This window comes from Amblyraja radiata, chromosome 41 (assembly GCF_010909765.2).
Source record: "Amblyraja radiata isolate CabotCenter1 chromosome 41, sAmbRad1.1.pri, whole genome shotgun sequence".
In the NCBI taxonomy this organism is placed as follows: domain Eukaryota; kingdom Metazoa; phylum Chordata; class Chondrichthyes; order Rajiformes; family Rajidae; genus Amblyraja; species Amblyraja radiata.
Window position 1 is genome coordinate 7717687 of NC_045996.1, and position 20409 is coordinate 7738095.

Below are 20409 nucleotides of genomic sequence, written 5' to 3' on the forward strand. Positions count from 1 at the left end.
TAAGAGTGATCCTATATAACATTTAATTACAATAGATTTTTTTTACAAACAATTATTTTGTTTCTAAAATAAAATTCATCGGTGTAGCAAGATTGTAGCATAGGATATCAATGGGAGAGGTTTCTGCATGATCCGCTGAGTTACTCCAGCTGGAAATGGTCCGAGATTTGGTTCCATTAGAGTTTGGAGTAGGTGATATCTTTCGGGGTCTTTTTCTCCATTACAGCCTGAGCTGACTTCACAATGTCCTCAGTTTGCAGCATAGACATGTTCCACGTGGCCTGAAGGAAGATAAGGATGTCTCGGTTAATCCCCATTGACGTGTGTGGGGGAGGAGGCTTTGAGGCACATTGACAGAGAGCAGAGAACAGTATAGCTCAGGGACAGGCCCTTCTGCTCCTGCCAAGACCGCAAGAAAATGCAGAGACTTGAGGACGCAGCCCAGACCATCGCGCAAACCAACCTCCCTTCCATTGACTCCATCTACACCTCACGCTGCCTCGGCAAGGCCAGCAGCATCATCAAGGACGAGTCACACCCTGGCCACTCCCTCTTCTCCCCTCGCTGTGAACACCTCATTGGAGACCCGCGGACTATCTTTGATTGAACTTTATTGGCTTTATCTTGCATTAAATGTTATTCATGATATTCCCTTTATCATGTTCAAGAAGGAACTGCAGATGCTGGAAGGTAGACAAAAATGCTGGAGAAACTCAGCGGGTGAGGCAGCATCTATGGAGCGAAGGAAATGGGTGATGTTTCGGGTCGAGACCCTTCTTCAGACCCATCATCCTCTGCCTGTTCCACCATTGAGGTCGTGGTTGGATTGCTCTTTGTCAGAGACCTCCCCCTCGACCGTACCGCCATGGGTGGCCCTACCAGGAGCATAGCTCCAGACGCCATCGCTCTCGGGATCTCAGGACCACACAAGCTTCTCCACCACGACAAGGTGACAATCCTCGGAGAATATCACAGATCACGGATGCAAGATCACAGGGGCCACTAAAACCGCACAAATTCCCAGAACAACAGGCCTTTTAGGTCAACATACGACTCAGTTTTAAGCACTTGAATCTTAACTGGCATAAGATGGCGACTCTTTATAGACTGCCTCGGTGAAGCCTACTATTCTTACACTACAATTGTTGCACTTTTGTACCTATTTATGACTGCGCTTATCTACAGTATGAACTGAAGATTGAAGAAGAGTCTCGACTTGAAACGTCACCTATTCCTTTTCTCCAGAGATACTGCCTGAGTTATTCCAGCATTTTAAGATCATAAGTGATAGTAGAAGAATTAGGCCATTCGGCCCATCAAGTCTACTCATGGCTGATCTATCTCTCCCTCCTAACCCCATTATCCTGCCTTCTCCCCACAACCTCTGACACTTTGTGTCTATCTTCAGTTTAAACCAGATTCTGCAGTTCGTTCCTACATTTGAACCTATCAATCTGTTTTAAAAATACCGATTGACTTGACCTCCACAGCCATCTGTGGCAATGAAATCCACCCTCTGGCTAAATAAATTCCTCCTCATCTCCATTCAATGCAACAGACACTCCTGTCGAAACAAAGTAGAGGACAGACAAAAAATGCTGGAGTAACTCAGCAGGACAGGCGGCATCTCTGGAGAGAAGGAATGGGCGACGTTTCTGGCCGAGAACCTTCTTCAGACTGATGTCAGGGGAGGGGGCAGGACAGAGATAGAACGTAGTCGGAGACAGTAAGACTGGTGGGAGAACTGGGAAGGGGTAGGGGATGGAAAGAGAGGGAAAGCAAGGGCTACTTGAAGTTAGAGAAGTCAATGTTCATACCGCTGGGGTGTAAGCTGCCCAAGCGAAATATGAGGTGCTGTTCCTCCAATTTGCGCTGGGCCTCACTCTGACAGTGAAACAGAGTAGAGGGCCGGTGATGAGACATCAGGATTTTTGGCCACATCAACCTCTAGCACGTATACTCACAATGTAATCCAGGCCTTCCTTGACAGAGTGGTCCCTGGAGTAGATCATGTTCAGCTTGGATCCCTGCACCGCCAGAGGGCTCTTGCTGGCAATCTCAGACGCCAGATGGAAGGCACCCTCCAGCAGGGCTTCTTTGCCTTGGAAGACTCGGCTTTGGAGAAAAAGAGAGGAATTCACCTTGTGACAACAGGCACAAGTGCTGGAGTAACTCAGCAGCATCTCTGAAGAACGTGGACAGATGATGCTTCAGGTCGGCCCCCTTGATGCCTCCCAGGAGGCTTCGGCCCTTGCGCGGCTGAACTCAAACCCTGGACCGACGGATCACGGCTTCCACAAAGCGGGTCCCCTGTTGGTCCCCCAAGGGCCAGAGGAGACCGGAGACCGGAGAAGGGAGGGAGAGGGCGAGGAGCGAGGCCAGCAGGAGAGGAGAGGGAACCGGGGTCTCTCCCACCCCGCACTCAAGGTCGGCTGCGGGAGGCCCCCACCCTCCCAGGGAACAAAGGTGGACTGGGGCGAGGAGAGGGTCCAAGGCAGGCGATGGCTGGAGGCCCGGCAACAGCCTGGGACTCGCCTGGATCGGCCACCGCTCATAACAACTGGAGCGTCGACTTTGAAAATGGCCGCAAAAACATGGCGTCTCCTGCATGCGGGCTCAGTGGACGATCTCTGTCCACTCGCTGATCGGGGGTGTGGCAATACCCTACTGAACTGTTTGAATTTCAATGTTAACACATAATAATAATAATAATAATAATAATATCTTTTATTGTCATTGCACATAAGTGCAACGAGATTTAGTATGCAGCTGCCAACAGATGTCAAAAAAATAAAATAAATAAATAAACTGCGACGTGACCATCCGAGGGAGACAGTCCATGGGGGGGTGGGGGGCACTCAGCAGGGCCGGTTCAGAGTCGCTATAGCTCTGGGAATGAAGCTGTTTCTGAGTCTGGAAGTTCGGGCGTAGAAGGCCTTGTAACGTCTGCCGGAGGGAAGTAGTTCGAACAGTCCGTTACAAGGGTGTGAGGAGTCTTTATGGATGCTGACATCAAGGCAACACTGGACCGTTCTCCAGACCGATTGTGAGGGGATGGGAAGAAAGCCGAGAGAGAGGAGAGGCAGGATGAACAATTGCAGGTTAAAGGCTTCAGGCCTAGGGTTTACCTCACCAGACCGCAGCTCATGGCTTCATCTGCCATCATTTTCCTCGCGGTGTAAACAAGCTCATTTACCAGGCTGCAAAACACAAACAAGGGTGGAACATGGTGAAGCCGTGTCGGAAGGAACTGGGATGTGGGTTTAAACCGAAGATAGACACAAAAAGCCGGGGTAACTCAGCGGGAGAAAAGGAATGGGTGACGTTTCGGGTCGAGACCCTTCTTCAGGCTGGAGAGTCAAGGAGAAAGGGAAACGAGAGATATGGAACAAATGAATGACAGATATGCAAAAAAAGTAGACAATAGGTTCAGGAGTAGGCCATTCGGCCCTTCGAGCCAGCACCACCATTCAATGTGATCATGGCTGATCATCCCCAATCAGTACCCCGTTCCTGCGTTCTCCCCATATCCCCTGACTCTGCTATTTTTAAGAGCCCTATCTAGCTCGCTCTTGAAAGCATCCAGAGAACCTGCCTCCACCGCCCTCTGAGGCAGAGAATTCCATAATGATGATAAAGGAAACAGTTAGCTGTGGGCTGGGTGAAAACGGGTTACAGACAACGAGACTCAACAAGACGACTGTGAACCGAGTACAAGACTTGTGTGGATGAGGGATGGAGACAGAGGGGATGGAAGGGTTACTTGAAGCTAGATAAATCAATATTCGTTCTATGACACGAGGGACAAAAGCTACCTGGCGTTTCCGATCACTTTAGGGAGTCGCTGCAAAGTTCCCACGTCGGCTGCCATTCCGATATCCACCTCCTGCACAAAACCAAGAGAAAGATTCTGTTTAAATGCGCACTGGTCTATCTTACAGAGTGCAGGCAGGCTAAACGTGAAACACCTCACGACAAGTCCCAAGTACGATCAGGTCAGTCACAAAACCTGATCAACCTGATTTAGGATGGCACGGTGGCACGCCGTTGGTAGAGTTGCTGCCTTACAGCACCAGAGACCCGGGTTCAATCCCCACTACAGGTGCTGTCTGTACGGAGTTTGTACGTTCTGAGGGAGCGCTGTATGTATGTATTTATGTATATATTGTAGATCTATGTACCACTGTATGTAGCACGTTAGTACCTGTACTAATGTAAAGCACTTTGGTCAACGAGAGTTGTTTTTAAATGTGCTATAGAAATAAAATTGACTTGACTTGACCCATCTTCAGGCATGACGGAAACGTCACACATTAATTCTCTCCAGAGATGCTGCCTGTCCCGCTGAGTTACTCCAGCGTTTTGTGTCTATCTGTAGTGGCAGATATTTATATCGTTCAAGAGATTACTCCCTATAGCCACTTAAGAGACAACATGCCTTTAGGAGAATGTCGTAATACGCATGCGAGCTCTCCGTGAGACTTTCAGAGCTTCTCTGGAGATAAATCTTCACAACACAGTCTTTTGATTAATAGCTTCTTTATTGTTGAAGAAAAACAGTAAGATATTCATCCGTTTAAGAAGGAACTGCAGATGCTGGAAAATCGAAGGTAGACAAAAATGCTGGAGAAACTCAGCGGGTGAGGCAGCATCTATGGAGCGAAGGAATAGGTGACGTTTCGCATCGAGACCCTTCTTCAGACTGAAGAAACGTCACCTATTCCTTCGCTCCATAGATGCTGCCTCACCCGCTGAGTTTCTCCAGCATTTTTATCTCCCTAAGATATTCATCCGACCTTCTTCTCTGACTCGTACACTTGAATCTTCGTCAAACTCCAGCATATCGCTTTTAAACGTTAGAAAACACCTCGGGTTCCAGGCAAAACTCCACCTGGTCGAAGGGTTTTTCTTCTGGCCATGTCGAGCTCTAAAACCAAACTAACCAACTAAGCTTCTGCGCAAGAGAACCCAGCAGCAAACTCGCCACCGACTACGTAATGAATCCCACCCACGTAATCACGGGCAGAGTAAAATTTAAAGGCAAATGTCATAATTAATGACACACAAAATAAAGCCAAATGGCCACTACATATCTTCGGTGAAAACCAGCATCTGCAGTTCCTTGCTGCACACTAAAGTAAATGGAACTCACTAAACAAACACACTCACCTTCACTTGGAACCAGGCATCTTGTGAACAAAGCCGGATGTCACAGGCTGTGATCAGATCTATACCTGGCCAGGAGAGAAGGAGAGAGAGAGGGAGAGTGAGCTCACTGGAGACAAGGTTCTGTTCCCGGAGTGGGGACCAGGCAGCTTCCCTGTACATGCGCAGGTACAGAAGGACAGCAAGGGAAGTCATTAGCCTGCAGTACCACCTCCTGGACGTGACTAAGACACTTCTGAGGCCCCGCCAGGGCTGATACTGGTTTTGATATAGTTTTGTCACGTACTGGGTGTCCAAGTTGGGAGGTTTTGTTGGACTGGCCATGGTGGTAGAGCTGGCCACACTCTCATTTCACCCCTGCCACCGGGAAGAAGGTACAGGAACCTGAAAACTGCAACCTCCAAATAAGCTCTGAACTACATAGACTTGGGGGCATTGGTTTGTTTTTTTTGCACTATTATTCTTGGTTTGTGTGTGTGTGTGTGTGTGTACACACACACATGTGGAGCTGGCGGCCTCTTGCTGGAACTTCTAGAGCTCCAAAGCTGTGGAGCCTGTGGACATTCCCCGTCGGCCATCTCACTCTGCTGGGAGGTCAACAAGGTTCGGGCCGACCAAAGAGCGTCTTTCATCCCGACAGGGGTGGGAGTGTACGACTCGCAACTGACTGGGTCACGAGGCAGAGGTTGTCTGGAAGACCGTTCCGATATGGTGTCATTCAAGCTATCTTTTCTTTGGGTGAGTTTAGATTGTTATTGTCACGTGCGCTGAGGTTCAGTGTGAAGCTTTTCATTGCGTGCTATCCAGTCAGTGGAAAGACTATACATGATGGCACACAAAGCTGGAGTAACTCAGCTGGACAGGCAGCATCTCTGGAGAGAAGGACTGAATGGCTGACGTTTCGGGTCGAGACCCTTCTTCAAAGTGAAGAAGGGTCTCGACCCGAAATGTCACCCATTCCCTCTCTTCAGAGATGCTGCCTGTCCCGCTGAGTTACTCCAGCTTTGTGTGTCTATCTTCGGTTTTAACCAGCATCTACACATACATGATTACAATCAAGCCTTCCACAATGAAGAGATGCTGGATACAGGGAGTAACGTTTAGTGCAAGGTAAAGTCCAGTAAAGTGCAATTAAAGATATTTCAAGGGTCTCCAATGAGGTAGATGGGAGGTCAGCACTGCTCTCAGGTTGGTGAGAGGACGGTTCAGTTACCTGATAACAGCTGGGAGGAAACTGTCCCTGAATCTGGAGGTGTGCGTTTTCAAACTTCTGTACTTCTTGTCTGCTGGGAGAGGGGAGAAGAGGGAGTGGCCGGGGTGAGACTGGTCCTTGATGATGCTGCTGGCCTTGCCGAGGCAGCGTGAGGTGTAGATGGAGCCAGTGGAAGGGAGGTTGGGTTGTGTGATGGTCTGGGCTGTGGGGGGAGAGTTGGGTCGTGAGAGTGACGTGAAGAGCGTCATTATAGATGTGGATGGAGATGAGCTGGACGGGCAGCTTGGCAAGGGTCCGTTCCCTCAGTTCTACGATGATTAAAGCGATGCTGAGAACTCACCTCCCCCGATGCAGGCACTGTGTATGGCGGCAATGACTGGCTTGGGGCACTGCAAAAGAACACAAGGTAAATCTAGACTGTGGGCGTGAGGAGCAGCCATTCTCACCTTGTTGGGGAGCATGCAGGCTGGAATTCTCCTGTGCACGAATGCACAGCGGTAGAGTTGCTGCCTCACAGCGCCAGAGACCCGGGTTCGATCCTGACTACGGGTGCTGTCTGTACGGAGTTTGTACATTCTCCCTATGATCGCGTGGGTTTTCTCAGAAGTCTTCGGTTTCCTCCCACACTCCAAAGACGTGTGTGTAGGATAGTGTTAATGTGCGGGGATCGCTGGTCGGTGCGGACTCGGTGGACCGAAGGGCCTGTTTCCGGTCTGTATCTCTAAACTAAACTAAGCAACCTGCTAAAGTTACTTAGTGGGACAGGCAGCATCTCTGGATAGACGGAATGACCCATTCCTTCTCTCTAGAGATGCTGCCTGCCCCGCTGAATTACTCCAGCATTTTGTGTCTATCTTCGGTGTAAACCAGCATCTGCAGTTCCTTCCTACACAGCCTAGCAACCTGTACATATTTGGGCAATGGGAGGAAACTGGAGCACCCGGCAGAAATCCGAGGGTTCACAGACAGCACTAGATGTCAGGTTCGAATCCAGGTCCTTGGAACCGTGAGACACCAGTTCTACTATCGATGCCACTGTGCACACTTAATTTATGCACATAAATATAATTTATACCCCAGATCTCTAGGTAGCAATTCCTCACCTAATTCTTCCTACCAAAATGTGACAATTCACCTCTCATTCACCCGTCCCACCAGCTTGCTTATCTCCTCACAGTTCACGCTTATTCCATACATTGTGTGGTCTGCAAAATTAGGAACTACCTTATTCACTCAGGCCTGAGTAATTGATATACATGGGTAACTCATCTGCACCATGTGGTATTTAACACCACAAATTAAATAGAATGTGAGAGATGAATTAGGGAACAATATTTGTGGGCCGAATTGGCTATAACGTGATTTTGATTGGGAACTTAAAAGTTACTTTGGAAAATAATGTAGGAAAAAAAGCTGTCTTGGAATAAACAGTCCGGGGAAAAATAATACTGTTTCCATGTAACCTCCCCGGATTAATCGGACACCATTGTCTCTTATGAGCAGTCTGTCAGTTTCACTGAAATTGACAAGAAATTACTTCTATTGACACATACCACTAGTCAATGTCACCTTTAGTATTTGTAGATTCCCCTCATCAGTCCTACCTTCTCTATCGCGCTGAAGCTTTCCTGAAACCGGAGGATGGTGTTCCGGAGCTTCCACGCTTTACGGGCTACATCCGTTTCTTCCGACTGCAACATGTCTCCTGCCATGTCCATCAGATCAATTCCTGCACGAGACCCCCAACATCATCATTGACTCCCCGCTGCTGGGTTAAATTAACCATCCGAGCACTTCACCACACAGCCCTTCTCTCAGCTCCACCCCACAGCCCCATCCCGTCCTGTCCCCTCCGCCCCACAGCCCAACTCTCAGCTCCCTCCACCATCCGACCCACATACTCACTCTCACAAAGCCCCACTCACACTATGCCCACTGCACAGCCCAACTCAGCTCCACCCCACCCCCTGTCCCTCCACCCTTCGCCCTACTCTCCCCCACTGCTCCCACCCCCCCCCCCCCCCCCCCCCCCCACTCTTCCTGACCCACCTCCCACTCCCCCTCCACCTCACACCCTCTGTTGTGCCGCACCAGGGATCAAAATTGAACCGGGGGTTGCTGGAGCTGTGCAGCTCAATGTACAACACTGAACCTGCAGAAAGACCGGGACTCTGGGCTCTGCGGCAAACTCATTGCCATCATAGCTCTTCTCAATCAGAGCTCTCTTGTGGATGCCTTACACATCATTCCAAACATTTACATCACGGATTACTGTCAAAACATAAGGTCGGTAGACACTACATGCTGGAGTAACTCAGCGGGACAGGCAGCATCTCTGGAGAGAAGGAATGGGTGACGTTTCGGGTCGAGATCCTTTTTCAGTCTCAGACAAACACACAAACTAAAAACACAATGCCAATGTTACAGGAGAATCTTCACACAGTTAAACTATTGGACTAGGCGTGTCGATGCCAGTATATCCTTGGGGTTATCATCATATAATACCCGGGATGGCGGGACTGACATACGACGAAAGAATGGATGAACCGTACCCCGTTCCTGCTTTCTCCCCATATCTCCCGATTCCATTAGCCCTAAGAGCTAAATCTAACTCTCTCTTGCAAACATCCAGTGAATTGGCCTCCACTGCCTTCTGTGGCAGATAATTCCACAGATTCACAACAGAAGGAGCAAAGAGGTCCTTCTGCAGTTGTACAGGGCCCTAGTGAGACCACACCTGGACTATTGTGTGCAGTTTTGGTCCCCTAATTTGAGGAAGGATATTCTTGCTATTGAGGGAGTGCAGCGTAGGTTTACAAGGTTAATTCCAAGGATGGCGGGACTGTCATATGTGGAGAGAATGGAGCGGCTGGGCTTGTAAACTCTGGAGTTTAGAAGGTTGAGAGGGCATCTTATTGAAACATATAAGATTGTTAAGGGTTTGGATACGCTAGAGGCAGGAAACATGTTCCCGATGTTGGGGGAGTCCAGAACTAGGGGCCACAGTTTAAGAATAAGGGGTAGGCCATTTAGAACGGAGACGAGGAAACACTTTTTCTCACAGAGAGTTGTGAGTCTGTGGAATTCTCTGCCTCAGAGGACGGTGGAGGCCGATTCTCTGGATACTTTCAAGAGAGAGCTAGATAGGGCTCTTAAAGATAGGGGAACGGAGTACTGATTTGGGATGATCAGTCATGATCACATTGAATGGCGGTGCTGGTTCGAAGGGCCGAATGGCCTACTCCTGCACCTATTGTCTCTGCGTGAAAAAGTATTTCCTCATCTCAGTCCTAAATGGCCTACCCCTTATTCTTAAACTGTGACCCCTGGTTCCGGACTCGAATGTGTGACGTTTCAGGACGAGACCCTTCTTAAGACCAGAAACGTCACCCATTCCTTCTCTCCAGTGATGCTACCTGTCCAGCTGAGTTACTCCAGCTTTTTGTGTCTATCTTTGGTTTAAACCAGCCTCCGCAGATCCTTCTTACTCATATCCAGGTGCCTATTTAATAGCCTCTTAAAGACCACCATATCGGCCTCTACCGCCATCCTTGGCAGCGCATTCCAGGCAAGCCCCATCCTCCATGTAAAGCAAATCTCCTTTCAAAGTTGCCAGTCTTTCTTTACAAATTGAACACACAAAGGCCACGCAGCCCACAATCCTTGCGCACCTTCTGTAGGGATCTGCGTTTTAATAACTGCAGCGATAAACATGGACGTTCACACAGCACTCACTGGGCTCTCGTGCTTTGTGCCAGTGTTGGGGCCACATTTACCTGCAGTAAACATCTTTCCAGCTCCTGAGATCACCACCACTCGGAAGTCGCTGTCCTGGGCTACTCTGTCGAAGCATTCCACCATCTCTCTGTTGGATAAAGGCACAGTTGTTGCTGGTTATGAATCAAATCCAGCGAAGAAAAAAGACTTGAAGTGATTTAAAACTACAGCGAATATTCATCAGTAATAGGAACAGAATTAGGCCATTCGGCCCATCAAGTCTATTCCGCCATTCAATCATGGCTGGCTGATCTATCTCTCTCCTACGCCCATTCTCCTGCCTTCTCCCCATAACCAACACCCGTACTAAGCAAGAATCTATCTATCTCTGCCTTTAAAATATCCACTGATCTCCGTAGCAAAGAATTCCACAGATTCTCCACCCACCGACTACAGAAATGTCTCCTCATCTCCTCCCTAAAGGAACGTCCTTTAATTCTGAGGCTACAACCTCAGGTCCTACACTCTCCCACTAGTGGAAACATCCTCTCCACATCCACTCTATCCAATGTCTTGGGGTTGTCCTCTGTGCGGGTACGGGGGGCCAAATCTTGGCAAGCTACCTTTAGGTGACATGTTATTGCCCAGTGAACCGGGAATGAAGGGGGGGGGGGTCCGGTGGGAGGGTCGCACGTTGCCAGGTGCGGCGGCAGGCCAGGTACGCCGCTGCGAGCAGAAGATAAGTCTGTTGGATATGCAACATTTTTTTTGTAACAATCGGCGTCAGAAACATGGCGACACTTGTGTGCTGCCTCGGTGAGGTCTGCTGTATTGTTTTACCGGAGGTAGACACAAAAAGCTGGAGTAACCCAGCGGGACAGACCGCATCTCTGGAGAGAAGGATGGGGGGACGTTTTGGGTCGAGACCCTTCTTCAGACTGTTTTTTACCGATTTTCATGCAGAAACAAAAGCATGTGACAATAAGTTGAAGAAGGAACTGCAGATGCTGGAAAAATCGAAGGTAGACAAAAATGCTGGAGAAACTCAGCGGGTGAGGCAGCATCTATGGAGCGAAGGCATAGGTGACGTTTCAAGTCGAGACCCTCCTTCAAAGTATAATTGAATTCATTGTACAGTGAAAACCTTTGTTTTGCATGCTATCCAATTAGTTATTTTAATATATAATTGGATAATACTATCAAATTAGATGATTTGACCAGCGATGCTGCCTGACCCACTGCTTAGATTTTACTTTAGACTTTAGAGCTACTGCACAGAAACAGGCCCTTCGGCCCATTGAGTCCATGCCGATCAGCGATCACCTCTTACACTAGCACTATCCTACACACTAGGCACAATTTACAATTTAATCAAAGCCAATTGCCCGACAAACCTGCATGTCTTTGGAGTGTGGGAGGAAATTGGAGCACCTGGAGAAAACCCACGCAGGTCACAGGGAGAACGTGCAAATTTTCTTTTAGTTTAGTTTAGAGATACAGCACAGAAACAGGCCGCTTGGCCCACCTCGTCCGAGCCGACCAGCAATCCTCGCACACTAACACTATCCTACACCCACTAGGGATCATTTTTCATTTATACCAAGCCAATTAACCTACAAACCTGTACGTCTTTGGAGTGTGGGAGGAAACCGAAGATCTCGGAGAAAACCCATGCAGATCACGGGGAGAACGTACAAACTCCGTACAGACAGCGCCCGCAGTCGGGATCGAACCCGGGTCTCCGGCGCTGCATTCGCTGTGAGGCAGCAACTCTACCACTGAGCCACCACCCTACCACTGCCCTTATAGAAGTTAATAAGACAAAAATACCACAAACTGGGTCCTTGTTTTCCTGTGTAGGAACTGGTTTAAATCGAAGGTAAATGTTGGAGTAACTCATCCAGAATCGAACCCGGGTACCTGGCGCTGTGAGGCAGCAACTCTACTGCTGCGCCACCGTGCCGCCTACACTCCAGCACTTTGTGTCTTTTTTTTTGTAAAGCAGCACCTGCGTTTCCTTGTGTCTACCACTACACTCCAGTCCCCGTGGGCAGCAGTTGGCCAGCAGTTGCACTCTCAGGTAGTGAACAAGATGGATAGTGACCTCCAGAGGATCTTGTTCATGGCGTTCCTCTTCTCGGGCCGGTTCAGTTCCACGTGCAGCACGCTGTCCCCTACCCGCGTGGCGCGCAGGCTCTCGAAGCTGTAGGGGGCTGCCGCCGCCGCCGACATGCCCCGTGACCCCACCAGCATCGCCTGTGACACCCGGCCTGTGGGTCAAACACCAAAAGTCAGAGAGAGATAGAGAGAGAGCGGAATGAAAGCGGGAGAAGAAAATTCAGATGCTCAGTTTAGCTGGGGAAAGGGGCTGGGAATGGAGGGGCATGAACCCAGGCCAGACCCAGGAGTGTTTAAGAAGGAACTGCAGATGCTGGAAAAACTGAGGTAGACAAAAGTGCTGGAGAAACTCAGCGGGTGCAGCAGCATCTATGGAGCGAAGGAAATAGGCAACGTTTCGTCCCGAAACGTTGCCTATTTCCTTCGCTCCATAGAAGCTGCTGTATCCGCTGAGTTTCTCCAGCACTTTTATCTACCAGACACAGGAGGGGTCAGGGGGCAGAGGGCGAGAATCACAGCCAGACAGACGGTCACAGTAGGTAACATGAGGGAGGCAGAGGACTCACTTCCCACAGTCAGCCACCAGCCACCCCCCCCTCACTCCACCCAGATATCAGTTTAGTTTAGTTCAGAGATACACCGTGGACACATATGCAACATGTTCCCGATGTTGGGGGAGTCCAGAACCAAGTCAAATCAAGTCAAGTCAAGTTTATTCGTCACATACACATACGAGATGTGCAGTGAAATGAAAAGTGGCAATGCTCGCGGACTTTTGTGCAAAAAGACAAACAAACAACCAAACAAACTATAAACTATAAACCAGGGGCCACAGTTTAAGAATAAGAAGTAAGCCATTTAGAACGGAGACGAGGAAACACTTTTTCTCACAGAGAGTCGTGAGTGTGTGGAATTCTCTGCCTCAAAGGGCGGTGGAGGCAGGTTCTCTGGATGCTTTCAAGAGAGCTGGATAGGGCTCTTAAAAATAGTGGAGTCAGGGGATATGGGGAGAAGGCAGGAACGGGGTACTGATTGGGGATGATTAGCCATGATCACATTGAATGGCGGTGCTGGCTCGAAGGGCCGAATGGCCTACTCCTGCACCTATTGTCCATTGTCTATTGATACAGGCCTTTCAAGTCCACGCCGACCGTCAAGCGACCATCCAACCAGCGTTTTTCACGTGGATCATTACCGGAACGCAGCCATTTGTTCCCGCCAGTTAACCCAATGATCCAGCGAATTACTGGAACTGAAGAGGCCTCTACCTTAGTTTAGAGATGCAGCATGGAAACAGGCCATTCGGCCCATCGAGTATGCGCCGACCACCAGCGATCCCCGCACACTAACACTATCCTACACACTATACAGTGCAATGTACAGGAGCCAATTAACCTACAAACCTGCACGTCTTTGGAGTGTGGGAGGAAACCGAAGCACCTGGAGAAAACCCACGCAGGTCAGGGGGGAGAACTTGCGAACTCTGTACAGGCAGCACCCGTGGTCAGGATCGAACCTGGGTTTCTGACTCTGTGAGGCAGCAACTCTACCCGCTGCGCCACCTTGCGGGTGAGCACTGTACATCCTGGTGTACACCAGAAGAGGGCGGTGATGATCTTATAGAGGTGTACAAACACATGAGAGGAATAGATGGGTGGATGCACAGTCTCGTCCCCAGAGTAGGAGAATCGGGAACCAGTGGACATAGGTTTAAGGTGAGGGGGGAAAGATTTAACAGGAAACCGAGAGGTAGCGTTTTCACACAAAGGGTGGTGGGTGAATGGAACGAGCTGCTTGTGGAGCTAGTTGAGGCAGGGACTATCGCAACGTTTAAGAGACAGGTACATGGATAGGACAGGTTTAGAGGGATGTGGGCCAAATGCAGGCAGGTTGCACTAGTGCAGCTGGGACATGTTGGCCAGTGTGGGCAAGTTGGGCTGAAGGGTCTGTTTCCACGCTGTATCACTCTATGACAGAGGAAGACTACCCTCTGGAAACTCCTGCTGAATCCGGAGTAGTTTGTCCACTCTTAGAATTCAGGATGAAAACATTCCCAGGGGATTGAGCGGTGGAGTCAGAATGGGCCGAGGAACTAGTTTAGTTTAGGGATAAAGCGCGGAAATAGGCCCTTCGGCCCATCGAGTCCACGCCAACCAGCAAGCACTATCCTACACACTAGTGCCAAACACCCAGAGAAAACCCACGCAGGTCATTGGGAGAATGTACAAACTCCGTACAGACAACACCCATATTCAGGATCGAACCTGGGGCGCTGTGAGGCAGCAACTCTACCGCTGCGCCACCGTGCTGCCCGCCTACCAGACTTCTGTCAGATCTCCGGGTTACCCTTCAGACACTTGAGGTCACAGTCTGCTCCCCCCCTCACCACCCACGGCCTTCAGGACCCGTAGAATCTTAAACTAACCCCCCCCTCCCCCTCTTTCCCGCCGCTCCCCAAAATGGCCGCTCTACAAACTACTGGGGGGGGGGCATTAAACGCAGTTGTAGGCAAAGACCCAATAGCGAGCAAGATAGATCACTCGACGAAAATGACGTAGTACGGTCATGGGCAGATTCATGGGTTATTTTCGGCCCCATTGCCATAATCGGCTTCCGTCTCCGCACCAAAGATCCCGTAGCGGAGCAAAGATACTAGTGCGGAGACGGAAGCCGGTTACGGAAACATCCTCGTAAAAATAAAAGTTATTTGGTAAAAATCTTCTAATTTTCAGAATTTTAATTTATTAACACAATCTGTTCCCCCGCCACTGTGAGTCGGGTTGGGTTACTGAAATTGATTAAAAAAAGGTCCACGTTCCATTCCGTTGCATACTACACGTCAGCCCATTGCATTTATAAGGAGTGGTCTATCTTGCTTGCTATAGGATCTTTGGTTGTAGGAGCTGCGGGTGATCTGAAGAGCCTCTGCTCGTGTTTCAACTTGTCAGGGCCAGCGTTCAGCGTGTTGACGGGCTCTTTCTATCCCCCCCCCCCCCGTTCATGCCATTGATCACCAGCCATGGTTTCATCACTCAGCCCGCGGACTTTGCACGGCTTGATCAGAGGTGGGGGTTGGGGAGACCAGATGGCTGGCTGCACTGTGTGGAAGGCCGTCTTTAGACTTTACACTTCATCGTGGAAACACGCCCTTCACCGCACCCAATCCCCGCCGACCAGCGATCACCCTGTATACCAGCACAATCCTACACACTAGGGACAATTTGATTAGTGCGGGTGTCAGAGGTTATGGGGAGAAGGCAGGAGAAAGGGGTTAGGAGGGAGAGATGGATCAGCCATGATTGAATGGCGGAGTAGATTCCGCCATTCAGATAGGACGAATGGCTTAATTCTACACCTGTCACATGACCTTATGACAATTTACAATTTCCAGGAGACATTTAATCAATAAACCTGTATTTCTCTGGAGTGTGGGAGGAAACCAGTGCACCCGGAGATTACCCACGCTGTCAGGGGAACAACGTACATACAACACCCGTAGTCAGGATCGAACCCTGACTACGGTCTCTGGCGCTGGAACTCAGTGGGTCAGGCAGCATTTGTGGAGGGAATGGACAGGTGGCATTTTGGTTTGGGGCCCTTCTTCAACTGCATGTAGTAACATAGAAAACAGGTGCAAGATCTTCGAGCCAGCACCCGTGCCTGCCTTCTCCCCATATCCCTTGATTCCACTAGCCCCTAGAGCTCTATCTAACTCTCTCTTAAATCCTTCCAGTGATTTGGCCTCCACTGCCCTCTGTGGCAGGGAATTCCACAAATTCACAACTCTCTGGGTGAAAAAGTATTTTCTCACCTCAGTCTTAAATGGCCTCCCCTTTATTCTAAGCCCCTGGTTCTGGACTCGCCCAACATTGGGAACATTTTTCCTGCATCTAGCATGTCCAGTCCTTTTATCTGTAGTAGGGGGATGGAAAACCGGAAAAGAGATGTGGGGATTGGACAAAGGTGGATACAGGTGAGGGTGGGAGATTGATAGGCAGATGGGTGGACAAAGGCTAGAGATCGAAAAGGTGTCAGATAAGTTAGGAAGGAAGGAAGAAGTAAAGCCAGAGGGAGGGATATGGGTGGAAGGGAAAGGGTGACAATGCCTGAACTTATTGCTTATTCTTTATTACTATCTAGAAAGCAGGAATGAGCTGCCTTCTCGAACCACCGCAGTCCTGCTGGTCAAGATGCTGTCATTCCGCTGTTCGGGAGGGAGTTCCAGGAAGTAAGCATGCAGGTACAGCAGGTAGTGAAGAAAGCTAATGGCATGTTGGCCTTCATAACAAGAGGATTTCAGTATAGGAGTAAAGAGGTTAGTCTGCAGTTGTACAGGGCCCTAGTGACACCACATCTGGAGTATTGTGTGCAGTTTTGGTCTAATTTGAGGAAGGACATCCTTGCTATTGAGGCAGTGCAGCGTAGGTTCACGAGGTTAATTCCCGGGATGGCGGGACTGTCATATGAGGAAAGATTGGAAAGACTGGGCTTGTATTCACTGAAATTTATATGGATCTTATCGAAACCTATAAAATTATAAAAGGACTGGACAAGCAGGAAAAATGTTCCCAATGATGGGGGAGTCCAGAACCAGGGGCCACAGTCTGAATAAAGGGGAGTCCATTTAAAGCTGAGATGAGAATAAACTTTTTCATAGAGAGTTGTGAATCTATGGAATTCTCTGCCACAGAAGGCAGTAGAGGCCTATTCACTGGACGAATTTAAAAGAGTTAGATAGAGGGATGGGGGAGAGGAGTGGGGTAATGGGGAGGGGCGGGGGCGTAGAGGGGAAGGGGGGAGGGGGAGAGGAGGAGGGGAGGGGTAGTGACAAGGGGGGAGAGAGGGGTGGGGGGTAGAGAGGGTGGTGGAGAAGGAGGGTAGAAGAGAGAGCGGGGTAGAGGGGAGAGATGTGGGGTAGGGGAGAGAAGGGGGAAGGGGTAGAGGCGAGGGGGAGGGGGTAGAGGAGAGGAGTAGAGGAGGGGGGGGAGAGGAGGGGAACGTAGAGGCGAAGGTGAGAGTGGGGTAGAGGGGAGAGGAGGGGGTGGAGAGGAGGGGGAGAGGGGAGAGGCGAGGGGGTAGAGGGGAGAGGAGGGGATGGAGAGGGTAGAGGCTAGGGGGAGGGGGTAGAGGGTGAGGAGGGGGTGGAGAGGGGAGAGGTGATGATAGGGGTCGAGGGGAGAGAAGGGGGGTAGAGGAGGGTGGAGAGGGAGGGGTAGTGAGAGGAGAGGGTGTGAGTGGGGTAGAAGGGAGAGGAAGGAAGGGGATACCCGGGGGAGAGGGGTGAGGAGAGGGGAGATAGAGGAGGGGGTGGAAAGGGGGGGTAGAGGAGAGGGGGAGGGGGAGAGGGGGGGGGTAGAGGAGGGCATCGAGGGACGGGGAGTGAGAGTGGGGTAGAGGGGAGAGGAGGGGATGGAGAGCAGGGGGAGAGTAGAGGCTAGGAGGAGGGGGTGGAGAGGGGAAAGGAGGGGGAGAGAGGAGGGGGAGTGAGAGGAGAGGGTGTGAGTGGGGTAGAGGGGAGAGGAAGGAAGGGGATACCCGGGGGAGGGGGTGACAGGGGCGGCCCGGGCCTGAGCCTGGTGATTCTCCCCCCCGGGGCCCGGGTCTCCCCGCTACTCACGGACAGTGCGCGCCCCCTGAGCAACGCGAGCGGCCATCGCGCTGTAGCGCCTCCCTCCGCCCCGTGGCTGAGCCCGGTACCGCAGCCTCCACCCGGTGCCACAGCCACCTGTAGCGCCTCCCTCCTCCCCGCGGCCAAGCCCGGTACCGCAGCCTCCACCCGGTGCTGCTGCAGCGCCCCCGTCCTCCCCGCGGCCGAGCCCGGTACCGCAGCCTCCACCCGGTGCCGCTGCAGCGCCCCCGTCCTCCCCGCGGCCGAGCCCGGTACCGCAGCCTCCACCCGGTGCCGCTGCAGCAATACCATGTGGCGCGCCACTACAGCGCCTCCCCCGCCAGCAACTCGCTACAGCGACCCACAACGCCCGCCACATAGCGGCCCCGCCTTGTACTACAGCCCTTGCACCGCTGGGGTGAATTTTTCTTCATATTTTTATGTGCATGGTGTAAAAAGCAGCTGTTAGGAAAAAACTTAATCACCTTGAAATATAAACAATTGGAACAGAAGTCAGCCATGATCACATTGAATGGCGGTACTGGCTTGAAGGGCCAAATGGCCTACTCCTGCACCTATTGTCTATTGTGTAAATCAACACAAAAGGATCTTCAGGGTCTCGACCCGAAACATCGCCCATTCCTTCTCTCCAGAGATGCTGCCCGAGTTACTCCGGCATTTTGTTTCTATCTTCGATTTAAACCAGCGCCTGCAGTTCCTTCCTACAGGGACAGTTTCTATCAAACTGCTACTATCAAACAACTAAACAGTCCTCTCATCAGCTAGAGTGCGGTCCTGACCTCCCATCTACTTCTTTGGAGAACTTCCAACTATCTTTAATTGGACTTTATCTCGCATTAAATTCTATCCCTTTATCCTTTAAATGTGTCTCGCATGCAACTGGTCCAAAAAGCCGCAGCAAGACTCCTTGTGGTTCCAAATAAATCTTAAGATCCTCCTTTACAAAGCAGTTCCTAGACTGTGGAACAGCATCCCTCTTCCCATCAGAACGGCCCCCTCCATCGACTCCTTTAAGTCGAGACTTAAAACTCATCACTACTCCCAAGCCTTTCTTGACATCATCTGAGCGAGGGCTATATGTATGTAGAGATGTTTGTATTTAATCTACGAACCACTGTTGTATAACGTTAGTACCTCCACCAATGTAAAGCACTTTGGCCAACGAGTTGTTTTTTCAAATGTGCTATAGAAATAAAAGTGACTTGACTTGAGCTGTCTGCCACTGAGGAAGTCACATTGGGAGCGGCAAATGAAAAGGGGAAGGATTGCATGAATGGCGGCTCCACCTGGAGATCCATTTGCAACCCTCGATGCCAGGAATGGAAGTGGCAAGAGGGTGGGTGAAGCAGTCTTTGATCGAATGATACAGAATGGAAACTTCAGCCCACCAAGGCCACGCCATCGATCGGTTAACCTGCTTTCTCATCCACTCCCGACATTCTAGGGGTAATTTAGAGGACCAATTAACCTACAAATCTGCACGTCTTTGGGATGTGGGAGGAAACCCACGCCATCACGGGGAGAGGTGCAATCTCCATACAGCCATTTATTCATCAGTCAAAATAATTTATTCAAATGACAAATAATCTACATTGTATGTATTTTGGGCTAAAAACACAAATGGATTTTTTTTTACAGAAAAAATGGCAATGATATGGGAGAGATCACGGGGTGGATAAATAATATTGAATTTCTGGGAGGAATTTGATACTTCTCCAAATCATTACTTTAGACCAGAGACACAGCATGAAAACATTTGGTCCAGAGTTCACACCAACCAGCAATCACCCAGTACACTAGCACTCTCCTACACACACTAGGGACAATTTACAATTTTACCAAAGCCAATTAACCCACAAACCTATGTCTTTGGAGTGCGGGAAGAAACCGGAGATCCATGAGAAAGCACCTCGGCGTCACTGGGGAAATGTGCAAACTCCGTACAGGCAGTACCTGTGGTCAGGATCGTACCCGGGTCTCTGGTGCTGTGAGGCTGTAGCTCTACTGCTGTGCCACCGTGGTGTTTAATCTACAAAGATACATTGCTGATAGGATGGACAGCTGGTTGGAGTTAGGTTCGCAGCTGCTCGTATGACGTCAGGCATGGAGATTCCGTGGATCGAGACGGGTGTGAGCCCGAGGTACACATAGCTGGAAACTGTGGAGATGGTCAATTGGGGAGGGGGGGGAAAGAGGGATAATCTGGTGCAAGGTCAACCAAGTTTATGGGGAAGGGTGCAAGGGGCAAAAAAGGAGGGGTGGTGAGGAGAAAGGGATATTTGTCGATGTTACCCGAAATTGATTCCCGTACCTTGGGTAAAATTCTGTGCATTCACCCTATCAATTCCCCTCGTGATTTTAAACATTTTAATATCACAGCTCCCTCCATAACTCCCTGGTCAATTCGTCCCTTCCCACCCGAATCACCCCCTCGCCAGGCGCTTTCCCTTGCAACCGCAGGAAATGCTACACTTGTCGCTTTACCGTCCCCCCCCTTGACTCCATTCAAGGACCCAAGCAGCCGTTCCAAGTGCGACAGAGGTTCACCTGCATCTCCTCCAACCTC

General features: G+C 50.2%; 1 protein-coding gene across 1 annotated transcript; it reads right to left on the reverse strand.

Annotated features, from left to right (window-relative positions):
* Positions 1 to 17915, reverse strand: ech1 (enoyl-CoA hydratase 1). The gene is made up of 10 exons (XM_033014304.1): positions 17832 to 17915; positions 12201 to 12366; positions 10156 to 10244; positions 7984 to 8108; positions 6720 to 6768; positions 5170 to 5234; positions 3816 to 3886; positions 3129 to 3200; positions 1965 to 2115; positions 1 to 281 (listed from the first exon to the last, which is right to left on the reverse strand). The coding sequence occupies exons 1-10, from the start codon at positions 17866 to 17868 to the stop codon at positions 177 to 179; spliced, it is 930 nt and encodes a 309-aa protein (XP_032870195.1). The 5' UTR covers positions 17869 to 17915; the 3' UTR covers positions 1 to 176.
* Between the last annotated feature and the right edge of the window lie 2494 nt (positions 17916 to 20409).

Coding starts and splice junctions, on each gene's coding strand:
- ech1 (XM_033014304.1), bottom strand. CDS start 17,868: ATGGCCGCTCGCGTTGCTCAGGGGGCGCGCACTGTCC. Junction 12,367..17,831: donor TCAGGGGGCGCGCACTGTCC/GTGAGTAGCGGG, acceptor TTTGACCCACAG/GCCGGGTGTCACAGGCGATG. Junction 6,769..7,983: donor GCTTCAGCGCGATAGAGAAG/GTAGGACTGATG, acceptor GTTCTTTTGCAG/TGCCCCAAGCCAGTCATTGC.